Here is a 20,138-nt window from a genome sequence, read left to right on the forward strand (position 1 = left end):
GGACTAATAAGTAAACAGGCCCTCCCCCCAAAAAAAGTTAAAAAAAAAACAAAAAAAACCTGAAATCTCATGTACTTTTGGGTGTAACAACAGACCTAATTTCTCATTCAGTATTGTGGTCATTCATGTCAAAAATGACAGTCAAAAGTGCCTTAAGTAGGTTGTGTGTTGTTTTGCAGTAATATTGGTGTTTCAGATTAAAGAAACACAGATAATGTTACATTGTAGCATTTTTTTTATATTCAGATGTTAATTAAATATGTATGTGCTGTGGCACAGTGTATTGGTACGGAGTTTTCAAAGGTCCTCACCTTTAACTTGTTATAGTGAAAACTACTTGACTAGCACTCTTTAGCTTCTTGCTCAACAAAGAGCAATAGTAATTTTTTTAAGGATTTTTTTTACATCAAAAATACAAAGATCACATTTCTGAGATCACAGTCTAAATGAAATTATTTGAGTCTGTGTTGTGTGAAGAAAACATACCTGACCTGGCTTGGCATCTTCGCATATTGAGGCTTCATATGGTGTGGCCAGTTCAGGTGGATTGTCATTCACATCAAGTATCCGAATGCTCACTGATGTTTGGGATGCCAGTGTGTGGTTGTCTACAAAAGAATGATACAGAAAATAAAAGTTGTGTAATGAGCTGTGGCAGATATGTGTTTGCATTATATTATTTCACTATAGTGTTTGGGGGAAGCCAACAACTGGCAGTGAAACGACAGGTTCTTAGACTGCTCAGACTGTGTGTGTCTTTTTTTTCACAGCCAGTTTTCTTTGCTTTATTTACCACATGACAGAGATAAAGTAAAGTTTTAGTTTACCAGTATATTCATAACGGCCCAGGTTGCACACATGTAACTGAAACCTAAAATTCAGGCTTATGTGTAACTACAGGGAATATGTGTTGTGCCAAGATGCTACTAAACACATAGCAGTGTGTAGTATTCGGTGCTCCCTTGTGGATATTGACAGAGGACTGCAGCTGCTGCTAAAATCCTGCCAATGTGCTGATTTTTCCATAAGAGGCTGGTGTTGATTTCCAAGAATCCATAGACAAAACACTTAATGCACCCTTGTTAGCCTTTAGCAGACAAGACAAAGACACATTTCCCAGTAGGAACCAGAAAGTAGTTTAGTAGCTATGTGCTGAAGGGTTTTGTTAACTTAAAATACATCCACTAGCTGAAAAAACACTTTTGTATGCCAGTGAGTGACATAAAAATGGCACCAAAGATGCTATTTTTTGTCTCTAGGTCCTCACTATCTGATAATGACTCCATGCTATGTAGCTGTTTAATAGCCTAAGTGAAAGAGGCACACCTCAGCAAATGAAAACTACATGCTTGTGACAAAATTGCAAATGTAGTACTATCATTTTCTTTCTTAAGCCAGTGTCAGCTAGATACATCCAGAAATATAACACCACAACGCACTCTCAAGACATTTTTCTTAATGGGCAAGAATATAAATGTGGGAGTTGAGAAGATTATATAATTAGTACAATCAAAACCCACTTCAAATTAGCTTGACTTCTCCTTGAATCTTAATTCCCATTCTTAATCATATGATAATGTCTGATGGAGTTTCCATTTTCTCATAAAACACTGTTTGCAGTACAGAAGGGAGCCTTAGGCCCCTCGTGTGCATGTGTGTGTGTGTATGAGAGCTTGAGTTAGTGGAAAAAAGAAAGAAAAAGAAAAGAAGAATGGTGTGTGTGTATGTGTGCGTGTTGGGAGAATGGGTGAGGCGGGGGGTGCCCGGTTGCTGCAAGTGTTAGTCTGGATATGGTAGGTTAATTGTAGTGCACACTTGATGAATAAATCAGTATACACAGCTGTCACCACCTAGTTTATGCATCTGAGTGGCACCCTACAGAAAATGTAACAACATGCAGCTACTGACAATTACCCAGTGGTTGAATATACACATAAATCTTAGCAGTTCCAAGTGTTCCACTGAATGAATTTAAATTGTTGTAATTATGTAAATCTGGAAGATAGTTAAGCACAATAAAGTGAACTCACTCATACAAATAAGTGCCTAGTAATTATTAATCCTTATACATAGTACGTAACAACCAAATTAACACAGTCAAGTAATCAAGATGAGAGCTTGCAGTTTTTTAATTGAATATTAGTGCTACTAACTATTTCTAATAGATACATGCGGTCAAAATACAGATGTTAGACTCTGTGTTTTTTACTGCTCTAAATTTACTAAATCTAATTAATGTTACACTTTCTATAAAAAAAAAAGAAGGTAGTTTTAGTGCAACCAGTGATAAATTATTTCGAAAACCAACATGGACCTGGAAACTGGACTGTAGTCTTTAAAAAGATGCCTACCTTCCTTCACATCCACGGTTTTATAGACTGTCATTATCTTCTCTTTTTTTAGGATGTGGTTTCATTGCAAGACATTAAGTCCTTAACACTGGCATGTCTGTAAATGTCTGTGCTTAAAATAAAAACTCTCCACCACTCTGTGGGAATTGGTTGTCCCACCACAACTTCACACACACTTTTTTCTTTATGTCTGTGAGCAACCAGATGATGGAAAATTCCAGAGCTTACAAACACAATTATTGGGCCACACTCCAAGTAAAAGAAAAATGACAAGACAGATTTACTAAAGACAGCAAAGCAAACTAATGGTCATCAGACTATAGCAGATAAATTCTCCTGCTCTCTCTCACCACATAGTTCTGTCTAACAGTTGCACAGCAGCTAATGAGAATGCTGGTCTCAACTAATAGCATAATCCTCACATCAATGCAGGGTTTTAATTGACTGCTTTTTGCCAGAGCAGCAAGAGCATAAATGCAAAAAGAGCTCCACCAGTCCTAGATATCTCTTTTTCCTCTTCTAATTTCATCTTCACATTATGCTGTTGTCCCTGCTGTGCCAGAATGAAAACCAGCAATCACCAGATGTTACACATTTTACATTTCAATTCCCAGAACTGAAAAGAGATGAAATAATGTGAGAAAGCGCCTACCACCACAGACTCTCTTCATGGGGACAAAAAAATAAATAAAAAATTAAAAAACAAAAAAGCGTATTCAGTGAGACAGGTTCATTCATGTGGACCAAGTGGTGCTGTTCTAAATCTGTCTTCAGCTAGTGCAGAAGAATAAAAAAGGATTTCAACAGATTATTGGCATGCTCTGCATCTGTGCTGCACATACCAGCTGTCGAGAATCTTACAGAAAGACTGTCTCTTAGGTGCTGAATTATACTGACATAACTTCAGGGAAGACAGATACAGTATGTGAGTGTTTGCTTGTCTCCTCACACATGTGGATGGCTGCATGTGTGTAGGTGTGTGTCAGGACTGTTATAATGCTCGAGACCAAATGGTTTATTGTCTATGCTGGAGGAGACAGGTTGGTTTAAAATGTCACTTTTGTCAGGAGAGATAAATAAGGATACAAATGTACTCAGGAGCGTGTGCTTTTCGTCTCATTTCTGAGCCAGAGGCCTGTCCATGTTGTCTGCAAAGATTTACAGTATTACAGTTTTTTTTTTCTTTTTTCTTATTGCATAGCTCCAGTTTTACACTGACAACCCAGGCTATCAGAAATCTCTTCAGTGTATCTTGATTTTGTGTGACTGAGAATTGCTAGTTATGAACAATCTCTTTTAAGCACAAAAATGCAATGGGCCCTGAACATTGTCAATTACTTAAAACTTGTTACATTTTATCGTGGATGCTTATTAACCTTTTACATCTTTTCAAGTAGAACATTTTAAGAAGTCTCAAAGATGTGCTGGTTTTATATGCTTCTCCATTATTGTCCTGAAAGAACTGAAGAGGGAAAAGAAAAAAGCGAAAGTCTGTGGGAAAATGGTTTTTGTCTTGATCTGTAAACACTTTGCCGTTGAGCTTATGGGCTCCCGTCTATCTTTTAATAGAAGATTACCTGTTATATGAAAGTCCACGCTCACTGGCTAATGACATGTCAATCACAAGTCACTAGCCAATGAGTGTTTGAATTCAGTCAGACCTGCTTCCTCATCACGTCCATTTTTTTGCAACCATGATAGCAATGGCACAGCAGTTCCTCTCAAGGTTTCAAAGCAGGACATTGGAAACCAATGGATGACATCACAGTAGCTCAGTCCATCTTCCATGAGGTGGTGCGCTGTACCAAGCTTAGCACAATCCAAAACATCAGAACTTGCTTATTCGTGAATATTTAAAGCATCCTATTTGTCCTATTTATAGTTATATTCCTTATGGAATACTGCTGCAGTGTAATAATGTGATTAAATTTATTGTCAGTGCTGAAAGGTGTGAACACATTACATAGAAAGTTGACAATCCTTTCATACTTTGCTCTTTAGATTCATCTTACCTTCACATTTTCTAACTTTGACTAAAAAGAGATACTGATCTCTCTTCAGCATCTTCCAACAAACGTGTGATTCATTTGGATTTGCAGAGAATAATGTTCTAACACCATAAAAAATCAAAGAGTGTGTGTTTTGTTTGCCAGACAGCAAGTGAGAAAAGTTATGCTGTAGAAAATGTTTCTTCTCTGCAAGGGTGCAAGAGATAAAGACTTTCAGTTACTTCAGTATCTTTTTGCCCTCAGGGTGATGTTCTTTTTTCCCACCTACCTGTCTGGGGAAAAAAGCAGTTTTGCAAGGTGATATCATACTTGCTATCAGTTCTCGAAAATTATATGTCACTCTAACTTAACCTGATACGTTTCTGCGGAGAAGATTGTCAGGAAGTACGAGTACTGTGGCTAGTGACAGTACATTAAATGTTGTTCCTGTACTCGGGAGGTTCTGCGTTTTCTGGAGGGGAGACAAGCAGTGCATAGATGAGAGGCTGTCTTTTTTTTTTCCACTGATAGTGTCTGCAGGAGATGTTGCACCTTTTAATTGGGTGATTTTGAAGACATACTATGTGTGCATGTTTGTATTTGAAACTAAAACATCTTTACTCAGGCACATATGGAGTAATTGACATTTAGGTGTGTTTTTCAGTTTTGCAACAGAGGTTAATCTTGGGGCATTTACACCAAGCATTGTCAGAAAGCAGTTGTCACTTGTCCGATACTGATACACGGGCAGTACAACAGTTCAAAGGTCAGTAATGAACTGGGATAATTAAGGGTTGTGCCACAAAATTTCCAGTTTTAACAATGTCCTCAGACACACTGACCTTGTGGCTGTCTAGCTTTAATGAGCAGAAGGGCCTAAATAAAAAAAGTGAACAAAATCATTATGGAGAAAATGAAGTCCCCTCTTAAAATACTCTAGCTCGTAGCTTCACAAGTATATGCCCCCCCCCACACACACACACACCCTCTATTTCCATCTCTCTTGTGGCCTTTCTGTGTCTACTTATTCTATCTCTTTCTGTCTGCTTTCTGTATGTCTACAGCTCTCAGGACTCCATGAGCTAACGGGTGATAAAGACACATTGTGGATGGGAATTTTGATGGCATTGACCACTGACTCTGTCTGTGTGGATTTTTCCACCAATGGCAATGAGAGAGGCTTTATCTTTCAAGTGCAGGAATGTGTTTATGTCTGATATTGAAAGGTGCACGGTTGCTTTAAATGTTCAATTAACATTAAAACGTGTTTATGAGATAATGCCAAGCACAAAGAGGCAGACCACAAAAGGCTCCAAATTGCTCTGGGAGGACTCAGAAAGGCTAATTTTGTCTTAATGTTTGTGGTGGATGAGACTGCTTACTATTCAGATTGGGCAGTATTGATTATTGGGGTAATCACAGTCTAGGGGAATATGATTGAGGAACAAATATGAAGACATTTTAAAATCAGCTTTGTTTATGGTATTGTTTTCTTCCGCTTCTATGTGCAGTGCTGGATACCAGTTAGATGCAGAATGCAATCTCCCCTGCTTTCACTGCAACCCCCAAATCACTTCATCTGTAAAAGATTGAAAAAGTGAGGAACACCAGGCCGCCTCCTTTTTCAAGTTTGCTCCTAATGGTATAGTAATAACTTCCCAGCTTCCTCAAGTTATTACATTCTTCATTTTCTTTGCTGTGACAAAAGAACCCAATGAGATGAAAAAAATGTAAGCTCTTCATTCATTTTCAGCAATGTATTCATCAACTCATCGACAAGCAAGAAAGCGATGACTATATTTTTCTCCTGGAAGAAAAACGAGAGTAGTGCATAGCTGCCTTTGATCTGCGACCAACAGTTTTTCTTGTTATGGTCAAAGAAAATAAACGATATATTCTGTCACTGTGATCAAATGTAAAAAAGTAGAAGAAAGTGTGTGTCAAAACAGTAAAGTCTAGAAAGAAATGATTAAAAATAGTATTATTCCCAAAGAGAAAGTATTTAAAGCTTATGAGATCTATCACAAATTGTAAAACGTGTACAAATAAACCAAATCTTAAAAAGATGCCATAAAAGTTCTGCTGATATCACTGCTGTTTCCTAGGTTAAACCTTGAGTTATACTCATATTAAAAGACATAAAAGCCATTCAGTCACATACCAAAGAAGTAGTAATGAATGTGGCAGTATGTGTCACACAAATTATGGCCATTAACACACACACATACACGCACACACACACACACACACACACACACACACACACACACACACACACACACACACACACACACACACACACACACACACACACACACACAATTTCTGCCAAACAAAACTGAATTTTTTTCCAAGTTTTTGTACAATATGGATGAAGGTGTCAACACAATTTTACTTCTGTTTGAGTGTACTCTTGCCATACACTCTTTTTACAAAGCTAAAAGCCACAACAGACAGCAGCTGAAAATGTGCCAAAATCTTTGGTGACTAATGATCACATCGGTTTGAGGTTGTCTGTCACCCCTTATAACCCCTGCTGGGAGTCAGCAAATGCAAGAAAGACAATTTAACTTGTACAGTCTCCATCATTGGCAGACACTGGGTGTAAACAAAGCTAGCCGATCATTTTGCTTTTTTGTTTTCAAAATTAGGCTGTAAATTGCTCAAACGCATGTACATTTTGTTAATTTTAGTTAAAATGTCAGGCAAATTACATCTTTAATCTTTAAACACTACAATCCAGTTTCAGGACACAACTTTTTCTTTCTTTGTCTTTTGATAACTTGTTTGTAATCTGACTTCACTATTAGCTGATACTTTTCTAAAACTAATTTTTGCTTCATTAGAAAGCACACAGCTGCTTTCACAAGTTACTTTGAATTATTCAAACATTAGGTCTTCTGATGTCACATTTTAGGATAAACAAGTCAAAATAAACCAGTAAAATAACTAATTTTGTTTCTGATTGAAACTATAGAGTGTTCTCATAAACTGTCAGAAAAGTTGGCAAACTAGAATAGTTGATGATAAATGATATTACACTGGTATTAGGTTGTACAGAGTGTTAAACTCAGAGTTTGAAATGGTTAGCAATGTACCTGCTTCTACAGCCTTCACAGTGATATTGTGCCAGCCTGCAGTCTCTCTGTCCAAAATCTTTCCCAGCGTGATGGCACCAGAGTCAGGATCAATATGAAAGATCATCTCCTGGTCTGTAGTCCGATCGATGGAGAACCTATTACAACAAACAATAAAATTAGGATGTAAATGTTAAAGTCAGTACAAAAATGGATAAATAATTACAATGAATGATTTATTTATTCATTTCATTTTTTAAGTAACTTAATTATGTTGTGTCTTTAAGATTGTCTTAAAGACTAAAAGAAGATATCTGTAGATAACATTTTGCAGTAGTTATACATGGTCATGACAAGAGTTGAAAAATTTTTTGAAAGCATTTACAGGAGACTTGCCACAAGCTCTGTGACCCTAATAGAGCTATGCCCCTTCACTATATTTGCTTATATATTGACTCGTTCTTTTCTTATGCAGAGAAAAAAAAATGCATTAAATTTTCATTGTGCACTCTAAAAAAAACCACAAATTCATCTTTCCTTCTTTGGGGTAAGGCTGCTCTCAACAGACTGGTGAGTCAACAAAAATCTGCTGAAATAAAATTTCGTTATTCTTACTTCTTTTCTACACACACACACACCATTCTTACTCAAGTCTACATAAACCATAATAGAGAATCAAGCACCTCCTGATAGCCTATTTGTCAAGGAAACCAGCCAGCAATACCTAGTAACATGGTTACATGTTACAGAAAGCATAGAAATTCATATAAGCAGGTTTTGATTTTACATGTTTTGGAAAAAAAACAAACAAACAATGATAAATATTAGCATGTTCTGTTTATATTTCACTCATGCCATGTAATGTCATTAAAAAACTAATTGTGATCATTCACTCTTAGAGCATTAACATATTTTTACCGTTTAAAAAGCTAAGTTTTTAAAATACTGTGCTAACATGATATACTATCGCACAAAGAAACATAATACCTACAGTATTATACAGTAGTATATGTAGGTGTCATCATGTGCATAGCTCTGTTAAATCTTAGTGCAACATCCCATTCAGGGCACATATTTGGCTGTATTACATTTACAACGGAAAGTCTCCCAGTGCAGTCTCTCCCACCATGACAATCAAACCTCCTTTGTTTGGAACACAATGCAACTGCAATTTACAACAATCCAATCACTCCTGCTTCCCACACAGTTTTGAATAGTATTGGCCGTTATTACTTAATATTGTAATTTGTCACTGTGTCACAAAATTTAGGTACTTTTCACACTTGTAAGTAGTTTCACACAAAACCACAGCGTGAATTTTATGGATATGGTTTGTATACAGATATATGGTGTAGAATATATGTATGCATATAGTGCAGTGAAAGCATAAAGTACTATAAATTCCTTTTAAATTATACATAAGCACATGAACATAGCTGCTGTCCACTGCCAGCTGCCACTGGTTTTCAGCAAGTCAAAATAAATGTCTGTTCTACAAAACCTTTCTTGCCAATCAGCTCCACAGAGCGTGCATTTGATCATTTTCTGTGTTTAATTATACATAGTTGATAGAGGATATGCTATCAGAGGTCATGAGCTTGGTAACTCTATTCAGTAGGTAAATCCTCGCTAACATCTCCCCTCTCCCTTTGTCTCAATAACTTACTCGCTTAGTGAAGACACATGCACAAAAACAAAACGTACTTTTATATGTTCATAGACACACATATAATTCTGACTGCCGGCTGCCAAGACATTGGTGAATGACAGTGCTGCCATTGTGTTTTACTTTATTACACCTGGAACTCTGAGCCTCATGCATTTTTAATCAAGATAATTTGCACAGGCCCTGCGTGTGTCGCCGTATACTCTGCCACTGAGACTATCTTAGACCTTATCTACATTCCCTTCTCACATTGCAATTGCTCCTCTGAGGATATATAAACCAAAGACCTTCAAACACAAGATTACTAGATTATGTTGTTTTATCACACACGTTGATCTGAGAGAAAAATGGAGATGTTCTGTACACTGTCATCAATTGTTCACGTAACACTGCTGTTTGGATTTTCATCTCCAAGAGAAATTGTTAAGGAAATTCTCTTTAAGCCCACCAGCTACATGTGTATCACCTAGTGAACTACAGTTTTTCAAAAGTCATTTTTTCTTTGAAGAAATTTTTCAACTTCAAAAGTGTCTTCAGTGGTAAAAACGGTAGATGCAGAATGCTGTGATTAAGTGTGTTTTAGGTCTACAATAATATAGCATTACCTTTATTGATCTTGCCATACCTGACAGGTTTATTCTTCACATCTGGATCCCTTGCAGTAACGATTCCAACTAGTGCTCCTACTTTGGCGTCCTCCTGGACTTCCATGATAGTGCCATCGGCTGGGTAAAAGATAGGTGGCTCATCTATGTCCGACACGCTCACCAGGACAATGGTCTGGTCACGGAAAGAGCCCAGGTCCACAAAACGAGGGTCCACATGCTTATTAACCGCCTCCACAACAACATTGTGTGTCCGTTTGTTCTCAAAGTCCAGCGGCTAGCATGAAAAGCAGAAATACAAAGAAAGATTACAAAAGTACAGGTTTGCACAGACTGTTGATGTGCACAGATCCAGTGCTATTTCAGAACATGTCTTTAAAAGGCTGAGTGCATTCCAGAGCAGTAATATAGCCACAGCACAGGTTAACTGCTAAGTTATATTGTCACTTCATACTAACATATCACATTATCATGTTATTGAGATTCCTGTGAACTACAGTATTGTTGCTAACTGAATGTCTTCTTGTTAATTTTACCATTATGCACATGTTACAAAAGAATTCTTTCATTTATGAGACACACTTTTCCTATCTATTTCAAAGGAAAAAGTAAATGTAGCAAATGTGGGAAATATACTCACTTTTTCTTGACATAAAAGCATTTTCGTTAATTTCTAATAGGGCTGTATTTAAAAGTTTGTTTGTATGAACAAATGTATCACAAGAAATGTATTCTTAGCATTTAACTCTACCTTCTTGATGGAGACAACAGCTTCCTGTGTCTCCATATCTGTAGTGACTTTGAAGAGCTCCCCTCCATCTGTGATCAGATAGCTCATGTCTGTGTTCTCTCCCATGTCTGCATCTGTGGCAATGATGCGTCCAACTGGTGTCCCGACAGCAGCCCCCTCTGACACGGAAAACTGGTACATTTCTGGTAAATAAAGTATGTGGCCCAAGGGTAGAAAATATAGAGGCAGTTAAACCAAGATCCAGATTTTTGGTGTACAAAACAACACAAAAGAAAGATGAGATCCAAAAGTAACACAGAAAAGAGAAAAACACTAGTGGAGGAAAGATAGGGGAAAGATAGATGGATAGCCATAGGTAGAAAAGGGTTGAGGGAAGGAAGAGATGGATAGGAAATAGACAGAGAAAAGTGGGAAGAGAAGGTAGATGAGATATCAATAAAGATAAAGTAAAGGGCTGTTAAAGAAGGGAAGAAATGGCTAACAGGGGTTAGAGTACCAATGAAAAGTTATAAAGGAAAGGATTGAAAAAGGTAGACTTCATGCAGTTATTAGTGAGCATTCACATACATTAACATTATTATTCTTACATTTCCTATGAAAGCATAGTGCTATATTAACAGTTCCACTAGCCCTAGCCCTCTATCTATTAGAATTCACCCTGGTGTTACATCATATCATTTGACCAATATCGTATAATCTGCAATTTAAACCATCTTTAACTAAAAATAAAAACTTGTCGCCATACTCACATTGTCAACTGTAACTCTAAAGACTAGACCAAAATGAATGAGATCTACCAGAGATTACTGCAAAATACTGCAAGAATAAAATAAACAAAAAATAAATGAATAAGTTTTCACCAAAATATATGTGTCATATATCTCATATATACATCATATCTCATCCTCCTTTGCACCTTATTTATGAAGCTGCATTCAGATTCTATTTCTTCACTATATTGTAGAGTCGAGGAACTTTAATCCTACAGGGTTTATCCCTCTGACTGGGTAAATATGATTTACTGAGATGGAAAAAAAAAAGATTTATACAGGAATAAGAAAAAGGTGTGTGGAGACATATCGAATACAATCAAACAGACTGTCAGATGCTGCACCTGTAGCTTTTACAAAAGTAATACTGTTATGGGTTACAGCATTAGTTTAACTCCAAAGAAGCAGAATGAATAAAGAGCTAAAAAAAAAGACAAGAAGGGAATGCACTACTTTATTCAGACATGCAATCATACGTCAGTTAGGACTGGGATTTAGCAGGATAATTTGTTGGAGAAACTTTAAAAGAGGTTAAAATAAGAGTTCACCAATTATTTGCACATTGGTATATTTATTTTAACATTCTTGACATTTTGGTTTGCTTTAAAGAAGACTATTATTTAACTGAATTAAGTGTGTTTTTGTGTTTAAGAAAGAGAATTTATTTTTAGCCACATTAAATTTTACTTTTTAAATATATTTTGTTGAGCATATTGATCATCAAAACCATTCAGCTGAAAAAGAACCCGCTGTCCATAGCATTACAATGTACAGTCTATCAATTTATAGAGCTAATTTTTTTAACCTTTGCTAACAACAGAACAATCTAACCTAAGGCAGGATGCAGGCCATCTATTCTACTGCATATTTTCAGTGGCTTTTAGGTTGTATACAATTTTCTTGTATACGTGTGTGTATGCTGTTGTAATTTGTGCCTTGGCTTTCATTTTCTTCACCCACATTGCCAGTCATTAGCTTCTCTCTATCTCTGTCTCATTATCTTTTTTTTTCTAAAGTGAGAGAATGCACAGGATACACTCACTCTGTGGAAAGCGTGGTGGGTTGTCATTAACGTCTGTGATCACTATGGTCACTGTGGTGGAGCCAGAGAGACCACCCATTTGTCCTGCCATGTCTGTTGCCTTGACGACCAACTCGTAACGATCCTGTGTCTCACGATCCAAATCTGCCACTGCTGTCATGATGATTCCTAATGATTGAGAGATAGAAGTGAGTTTAAGGGAGAGTGGCAGAGAGAGGAAGAGTAGTTAGCAAGTGACACCACTGGAAGCGTTGCATTAGTGGTTAGCTCTTGTGCATTAAACCAATTGTATTTCCTCTCACAGTCTGAAGATCAACTTCTGATAAGTACTGCATTATGGAGGCAAAAGTGCAATGCGTTCCATTTCTCTTCTACCAACAGAATGGATGGGAGAGACCATGTTGTACTGGTGACTCTTCACATACACCATTTTATGGCTTAGCTGTATTAAGATGAATAATATATAGAGGGAGAATGAAGGCATGACACAGCTTCCCTGAACTGCATTGCAACTCTCCAGTTCAATTTGGGGATGGGGGTGGTTATGTCTGCATTCAGGTTTGAGATTTAGATTCCCTAAAAAGCTACTGAGGTACATAGAAAATGTGAAATATTGTAAATAAAGAGGTATGAAGCAGAGACAGGGGGGGGGGACAGTCTGACAGTTTCCAGTGCTTGGGTAACCATGTTTTGTAGCAGTAACAGCAGAAGTATTACATAAGTTAAAATTGCAAATTCTGGCTTACACCAGAAGATCAGAAAAACAACAAAGAAGTGACAAATATTTGTTTATAATTCATAACAAAAAGCCTAACCAGTGTTTATATATATATATATATATATATATATATATATATATATATATATATATATATATATATATATATATATATATATATATATATATATATATATATATATATATATATATATATATATACTGGGAGACAAAATATGTATATGTCTATTCTATATTTATATGCTAGTATATCTCTCACATATCCATACAAAAAACGAACACATGGTCTGTTTAAAAAGAGACACTCTCCTTGTTGGCCGAGCATTACACTGCAAAAACTCAAAATCTTACCAAGAGTATTTGTCTTATTTCTAGTCAAAATGATCTCATTACACTTAAAATAAGACAGAATCAGCTAAAGGCAACATTTCAGTAAGCTAAAGGAACTTGTTTCAAGACAGTAAATCTTAAAACTAGAAAAAAAAACTAGACAATTTTCACTTGTTTCATTGGCAGATTTTTTTACTTAATACAAGATATTTTAGCTTGAAATAAGTGAAAAAATCTGCTAATGGAACAAGTGAAAATTGTCTAGTTTTTTTCTAGTTTTAAGATTTACTGCCTTGAAACAAGTTCCTTTAGCTTACTGAAATGTTGCCCTTTAGCTGATTCTGTCTTATTTTAAGTGTAATGAGATCATTTTGACTAAGACAAATACTCTTGGTAAGATTTTGAGTTTTTGCAGTGTAGCCATATCAGTAGCTCTCTGCTTTACTCTGCAGCAGTAATATAATTGCACGTTACCCCTTGGGATTTTTCACATCAGAATCTATTGATATATTTCTTGGTGTTGGTGTGCTGTCTCACTCCCAAAGGTTTGCATTGTGTTAGGTATACAACTCACAGATTCCAGTCACATTTAGCCTTGGGGCCTGTTCTATGAGTAACCAAAATACAGTACATGCAGCAATAGAGTTAGGGCGGGAGACAGATGACATGCTCCTCTTTTATCCACCAAAGCCAGAGGGGATGCATCTAAATTAGGGCTGTCGAAAGTAAAGCCACAATCTCTAACAAGTATACAGCAGTGCTGCTCCAACTTCATGGTATAGAAACTATATATGCAGATAAATCTGCATGGTCTTTATTTATCAAAGATGTAAAAAAAGAACTCTATGCACTTCATACTCCAAAGCATATCACCCCCCCCCCCCCCCAAGATTAAACACTGTAACTGGATGACCGGAGTGTGTAGACCAACTGTGAAATGAAGCTTCAGTGATTCACTGCATTAGCATAATAAATAAATAACTAAATAAATAAATGAATGAATAATATAATCAACTCTCCCTCCACTTCATGGATTCTAAAAAAAGATGACTTATACCTGTCACCTCTTCATTCCTTCTGCCACTTTGTGGCTTTAAAAACTGATGATGCACACATAGTGCTGTTTTTACATTTTTACCACAGGTGCCATTGCACTCTACTTATTCACTTTGTTTACACTTTTGGCAGTTGCATTCATAGACAGCACCTGTGTTGCTTTTATTTCCTTTTTCTTTGGAGCCTTGAAAATAAAGAAGCCCCCTTTGAGAGAGTACAGATATAAACTTGAATGACATCTAGAAGCACAAAGGCATACTCGGGCACTGAGTATGTTGTGTTTAATTGATAGTTATGAACCATATGCATAATTAAGTAAAAACTGTTTTTTTTTTTCAGTATTGTTACAATTTAGTTAGCAGAAAATCTTAAATTATTTCATCATTTTCATAACTCATTGGGATTTATATTGCAGTTTTGGCTGATGTATACCATTGCAAGTTTACTGTTGTTATTGATGCTTCTTGATAAAATTTAATAGCATAGAAAGATATAGAATTCTTAATGGATGAGAAAATTTAGATATTTATTTTTTATGATATAATGATCCACTGTGCTTGTAAAGGGGAAATTAAATAGTATGGTTTAAACATTTTAAAACAACTAAAAGGACAGTACTCGGATACTCAAAGAAACATCTTCAGGCAATTTCAGCATTGCCAAAGCAACAGAAAAAAAAAAACAGTGACTTGTTATTGAGTTTGTTGTCAAGGTGAGTGAGAGTGATATTAATGAGGTAGATTTCACAGCTGTTTTGTCTCCTCTTTATTTTGACCTTCTTGACTTGCACCTATTAGGTTAGCCTGTCTGTCTACAAGATAGGGAGAGAGGTAGGTGGAATAGGGGTCATGAGGCAGAAGCTGGAATGAACCACCTAGTCTCCTGACTAGTCCCACCAAGGCAGAGCCATTTATCATCCAGGTGCCTGGGCTGACCAAATCAAATTGGTGGAGACCAAAAAAGGAATCATTAAAACCTTAGTGCTTTTCCCTGGAGAGGAAATCCCTCCCAACAGGCTTTTTCCTGCAGTCCTGAAAGATTGTGGGTTAGGCCATACTGTTTCTATAGGCTCTACATCAGTAACATTCTCTATCTTCTATCTTCTATCTTATCTATAGCTTATATATATATATATATATATATATATATATATATATATATATATATATATATATATATATATATATATATATATATATATATATATATATATATATATATATATATGTATGTATGTATGTATGTATGTATGTATGTATGTATGTATGTATGTGTGTGTGTGTGTGTGTGTGTGTGTGTGTGTGTGTGTGTGTGTGTGTGTGTGTGTGTGTGTGTGTTTTGACTACATATTTTAATTGATTTGGCCATTATGGTCTCTTCAGATTTCCTAAAATTTTGATGAAAGAAAATGGAGAAAGAAAAAAATGAAGGTTAATTGAGTGTTGTATGTGTCCTCTTACCTTTGTTTTTATCAACAGTGAAAAACTTTTCTCCATCCAGTACACTGTACACCACTCTGGCACTGCTGCCATATGTTGGGTCATCAGCATCGGATGCAGTAACCTTCATGACAGACGTCCCTTTTGAAAATAAAAAGCAGTTAAAGGAGATAAATCAAACTTTTGAGGCTATACTACAATCCTAAAATGCAAATATGAGTCTGACTCAAGGATGTCAGTATTTTTTTTATGAAACTGCTGCCGGTTCTGTCTTTGTGAGGACAAAATTAACAGACTGAAATGATAATTAATGTAAGGGGTTTGTTATTATTTTGGCCAGTATGTTGTAGAACCAGAGTAAAAAATACAAAATTTAGGACTGACAGACAAAGAAATCTGACAGTAATCTATGCTCTCAAAAGACAACACCAAACATTCATTAAAGAATGAGGAATAATATACTTTTTATTTCTCATTAGGAATATACATTCAGAGCTATGTCAGTATTCTTATAATCATCTTTGTATTCAGGTCTCAAACATGTCAACAGTACCACGAAATGTAACACAAGTATTTTCTAAAATTAAAAATAACAATGTAAGTAGGCTTAGTTTATGTGTGTGTGTGTGTGTGTGTGTGTGTGTGTGTGTGTGTGTGTGTTTGGGTGTCTTTTGATTAATCTATACCCTGAGTGTGCCTACTGGCAAACTCTTCTGAAAACTACACACCTTTAAGGGCTTTTTCTATTTGCATTTGTGCTACCAATATACATGCTAACTGATGAAATAGTCATGTGGAGCTTAGGACATACAACTGCAACCACAACAACAATATTGATGATATTGTAATCAGAGCTGTTTGTTTGGTTTTAATCTGGGGTTTAATGATGTTTTTTTCCAGAAATAATACTGGAGGCGGTGACTGACCCAAAGTGGGAGGAGGCAACTGCAATTTAATGTCTAAATTGCACTTTAATGATATTATACTATGTGTCGCACAGAAAGAGCAGTGGAGCAATTTCATTGTAGCTCTTCACACGCATAGTATCTGTTTTTTTGCAGTCTTGCAATCTTGTTTCAGCTTCTTCATTTCTCACAGTATGACTTTTTTTCCATGTTGATGCCTAAGGTAATAAGTTGAGAGGAAATGTGAGCAAAAATTCCACTTTGATGAGTCAACATTGTACTTTATTGCCACTATTTTGTGGATGTAATAAAGCCTAAGCTGTGTTCCATGTTTTGTTACATTTTTAGAACTAACTACTGAACTACTACCTCTATACTGGAGTTATTTCTAATTCCAGTAACACTGGGGGTATAGTAGTTGTCTGAATTTTTAAGGACCTTGTTATGAAAAAGTTAGGAACATATTTAAGTTTATCCTTCCATTTTCTTAACCACTTGGACCCTAGTCACAAAAGCCTATAGACATCTGAGGCTGGTTTACATTGCACTTTTTCAAGTTTGAGTACTACTTAGTAAATAGGAGTGTTTGTGGACAAGCCACTTATCTTGTGTGAAAACTATGGAAAACCATTTGAATTTGCTAGCAATCAAAGCAATCACAAGCAGGCTTTTAGTGAAGTAGCCTTTTTGTGACTGCCAGCAACCACTCACCAACCAGATGGGGAATGCACACTTTTCTCTAGCAACCAGATGTTATCAACCAGTCTGTGTGGCTGATGCTGAAGCAGTTAAGAAAATGGATGGGAAACCTTAACTGTGTTCCCAACTGTTAATGCCTATCCAATTCGGTGTAACAGGGTGCTGGGGGTGCCAGGTGCCATAGAGTGTTTGAAGGGCTAACTCAGACAAAAAAACTAAACATTCATACCTACAGCCAGTTTAGAGTGTGTATGTCATTGGATTGTGCTGAGAAGCCAGGGAATGTGGAGGGAAGCCCACGGAGGCACAGGGGCAACATGCAAATTCCACAACGAAAGGCCCCAGCTGGATTTGAGCCCAGAACTTTCTTGCTGTGATTCGACAGTGCACCAGACTGCACCCCCGTTAATGTAGTTAAGGTTGTGAGCACAGCAATTCATCAGTGTGGGAGCCTTAAAAGCATGTGTGTGTGAGTACCTGCAAACACCTGTGTCTGTGTTCATGCATACTTGTCTCCGATTATTTTTGGAAGAGGGGAGTTAATGCATTCAGATATTATAGCACCCAGTAGCTGTTTCACCTCCATGCCCATAATTTTCCAAACAAATTTTTTGATGTTTTCAAATTATCTTTTCACAACACCAAGGCTCAAAGTCATTATTCATACAGAGGTTGCACACACAGATGAAAGGGAACATGAAGTTGTAGAATCAACATTATATCATCAAAGCCTGTTAGAAGCTAAAGTAATCTACAACAAACAATTACACATGATTATGAGGCACTTAGACAGAGAATACAAAGAATAAAGTCATTTCCACATGAAATGTTAAATTTGGAATTTGTGGAGCAATGGTGTTTAAGTCATTATTTTCCACTGGGTGTAGTATACTTGTCAACAGTGTGCACAAACAAGCCTCTGGCAGTACAAACGCAGACGTAGCTCCACATTTAGTAGCACATTTTAGTTAAAACTCCACCTAAAGCCTACACAACTTTAGGCTTCCTAATTTTTAGGTTAGGAAACAGCTGCATACTTGTCTCTAGGATGTGAGTACATTTTTTTCTCTGTCTAAAAATATATTCACTTCCAGGCAAATGGAAGATAAAAAGAGATTCCTAGGCACCACAGGTCCTCGTGGACAAGGAGTCAGTCTTTGTCTCCATCCCTCTGGAGAATGCTTTGGGTAATTACTGACAGCTGGTGTTGTCCACTAAAGGTCACCACTGTAGCCTTTCTCAGAGCCCTGTCATGCTACTGTCCAGCTACATAATGACCGTATGCTAATGATGCTAATGAGCGGGAAGTGTCAGAGCACTGTTTGTTTCCTGTCATCCAATAGAACTCCTAAGGGGAGAAGCAGGAGGGAGAGGCCAGATTACCATTAAAGCCACCCAGCCATTAAATCAGATGGCTCGGATCACTATTCTATCACTGTCACCTATGGTACTCCTGCCAGCTTGCATGCAAAACTACAGCTATCATATGAGGTATCATCCTCTCCTCTGCAAATGTAGTGAAACAAAGCTATTGTGTAGCCACTATGAAATATTTTAAGAAAGAACTGGTGTAAGACGGGAATGAACAAGGACATTCAAATATGTGCAATGCCACAGAATCATGAATTCTGGTACTGTCAACATCCTTGTAAGGATATTAGTGAAATCCTGATATATTGCAGCTTCCAATGAATTCAGTGTGCTGCATATCAACTAGGTTGGAATGAATTTTTAAATTCGTATTCTGAGTTGTATCATCCAGTTATTACCTGTCCCATATATGCAAAATAAGCACCAGTCTCAGAAGATCAAGATATGCTCTGTTCCAGTTGGGGGATGAGTGAGATACCATTCTTATCGCATTAAAACATAAGACTTCATAGAGGCTAGGCATTCTCATTACTGGCAACAGGCAGGGGTTTGCTAATTTTTCCTACCTGTTTGGCTCCACTGCTGAAAGTCCAACAAAACCATTTTTTGTCCATAGGATTACTCCCTTATCTTAATATTCCCCAGGTAACAATCAGTTTGATGCTCAGCTGTTTCTGAATACTGCCTGGCAGCAACATCAGATGGTTTGGAAGAACTATATAAATGCAAATGCTCCTTTACTGTGTTTATATTAAAAAGAGAAGTGAAGCAGCAAGTTTGGCACTTGAGTTCTTGTTAAATTCTGACTTGCTTCAGTGTTTTCAGTGGGATGTCATTACCTACAGTATGTTGTCGTCATTGGTGACACTTAAGCAGATCTGAATGTTGATATATGTGTACGGAGTCAATAAAAATAATGAAATGTAATGCACATAACAGTAACAGGAGAAGTATAGTATGTCTAATGGAGAAAGGTCACAATATTCAACGTCTAATGCCTTCCTCTGCCAATAAAGACATTATTAAATAAACTGCCAAAATATACAGGTCCATATATTTTTGCAAAAAAATGTTTTTGTTTTTACTGTGTTAAAAAAAATCTACCTCAAATTTTTAATATCTCTATACAATGTTACTAATGGTGATTCCAACTGGTTGAATGAAATCAAGTATTTTCCCAGTTTAAATAGCATCTTAGCATTTAAATACAAAACATTTAACTGGCACTGTTAAACTATGCTATATTCTTATACCATGGTATAGAAAATTGGGCTTTTACTGTATTTCACCGTCATCACTGTCTGGTGTTTATATAAATAAAACAGCACTAACAGAGTTGATCAAGATTT

General features: G+C 36.6%; 1 protein-coding gene across 1 annotated transcript in view; it reads right to left on the bottom strand.

The window, feature by feature from the left end:
* The window catches only part of LOC116326853 (cadherin-22), a 71,726-nt gene that overhangs the window by 24,156 nt on the left and 27,432 nt on the right, over window positions 1–20,138 (bottom strand). Inside the window, exons 3-8 of the mRNA XM_031748279.2 lie at window positions 15,836–15,955; window positions 12,251–12,418; window positions 10,439–10,620; window positions 9,708–9,964; window positions 7,438–7,574; window positions 487–608 (exon numbers count right to left, since the gene is read on the bottom strand). Coding sequence (XP_031604139.1) covers window positions 487–608; window positions 7,438–7,574; window positions 9,708–9,964; window positions 10,439–10,620; window positions 12,251–12,418; window positions 15,836–15,955 — 986 coding nt within the window. The remainder of the gene's footprint in view (window positions 1–486; window positions 609–7,437; window positions 7,575–9,707; window positions 9,965–10,438; window positions 10,621–12,250; window positions 12,419–15,835; window positions 15,956–20,138) is intronic.

This window comes from Oreochromis aureus, linkage group 5, assembly GCF_013358895.1.
Source record: "Oreochromis aureus strain Israel breed Guangdong linkage group 5, ZZ_aureus, whole genome shotgun sequence".
In the NCBI taxonomy this organism is placed as follows: Eukaryota; Metazoa; Chordata; class Actinopteri; order Cichliformes; family Cichlidae; genus Oreochromis; species Oreochromis aureus.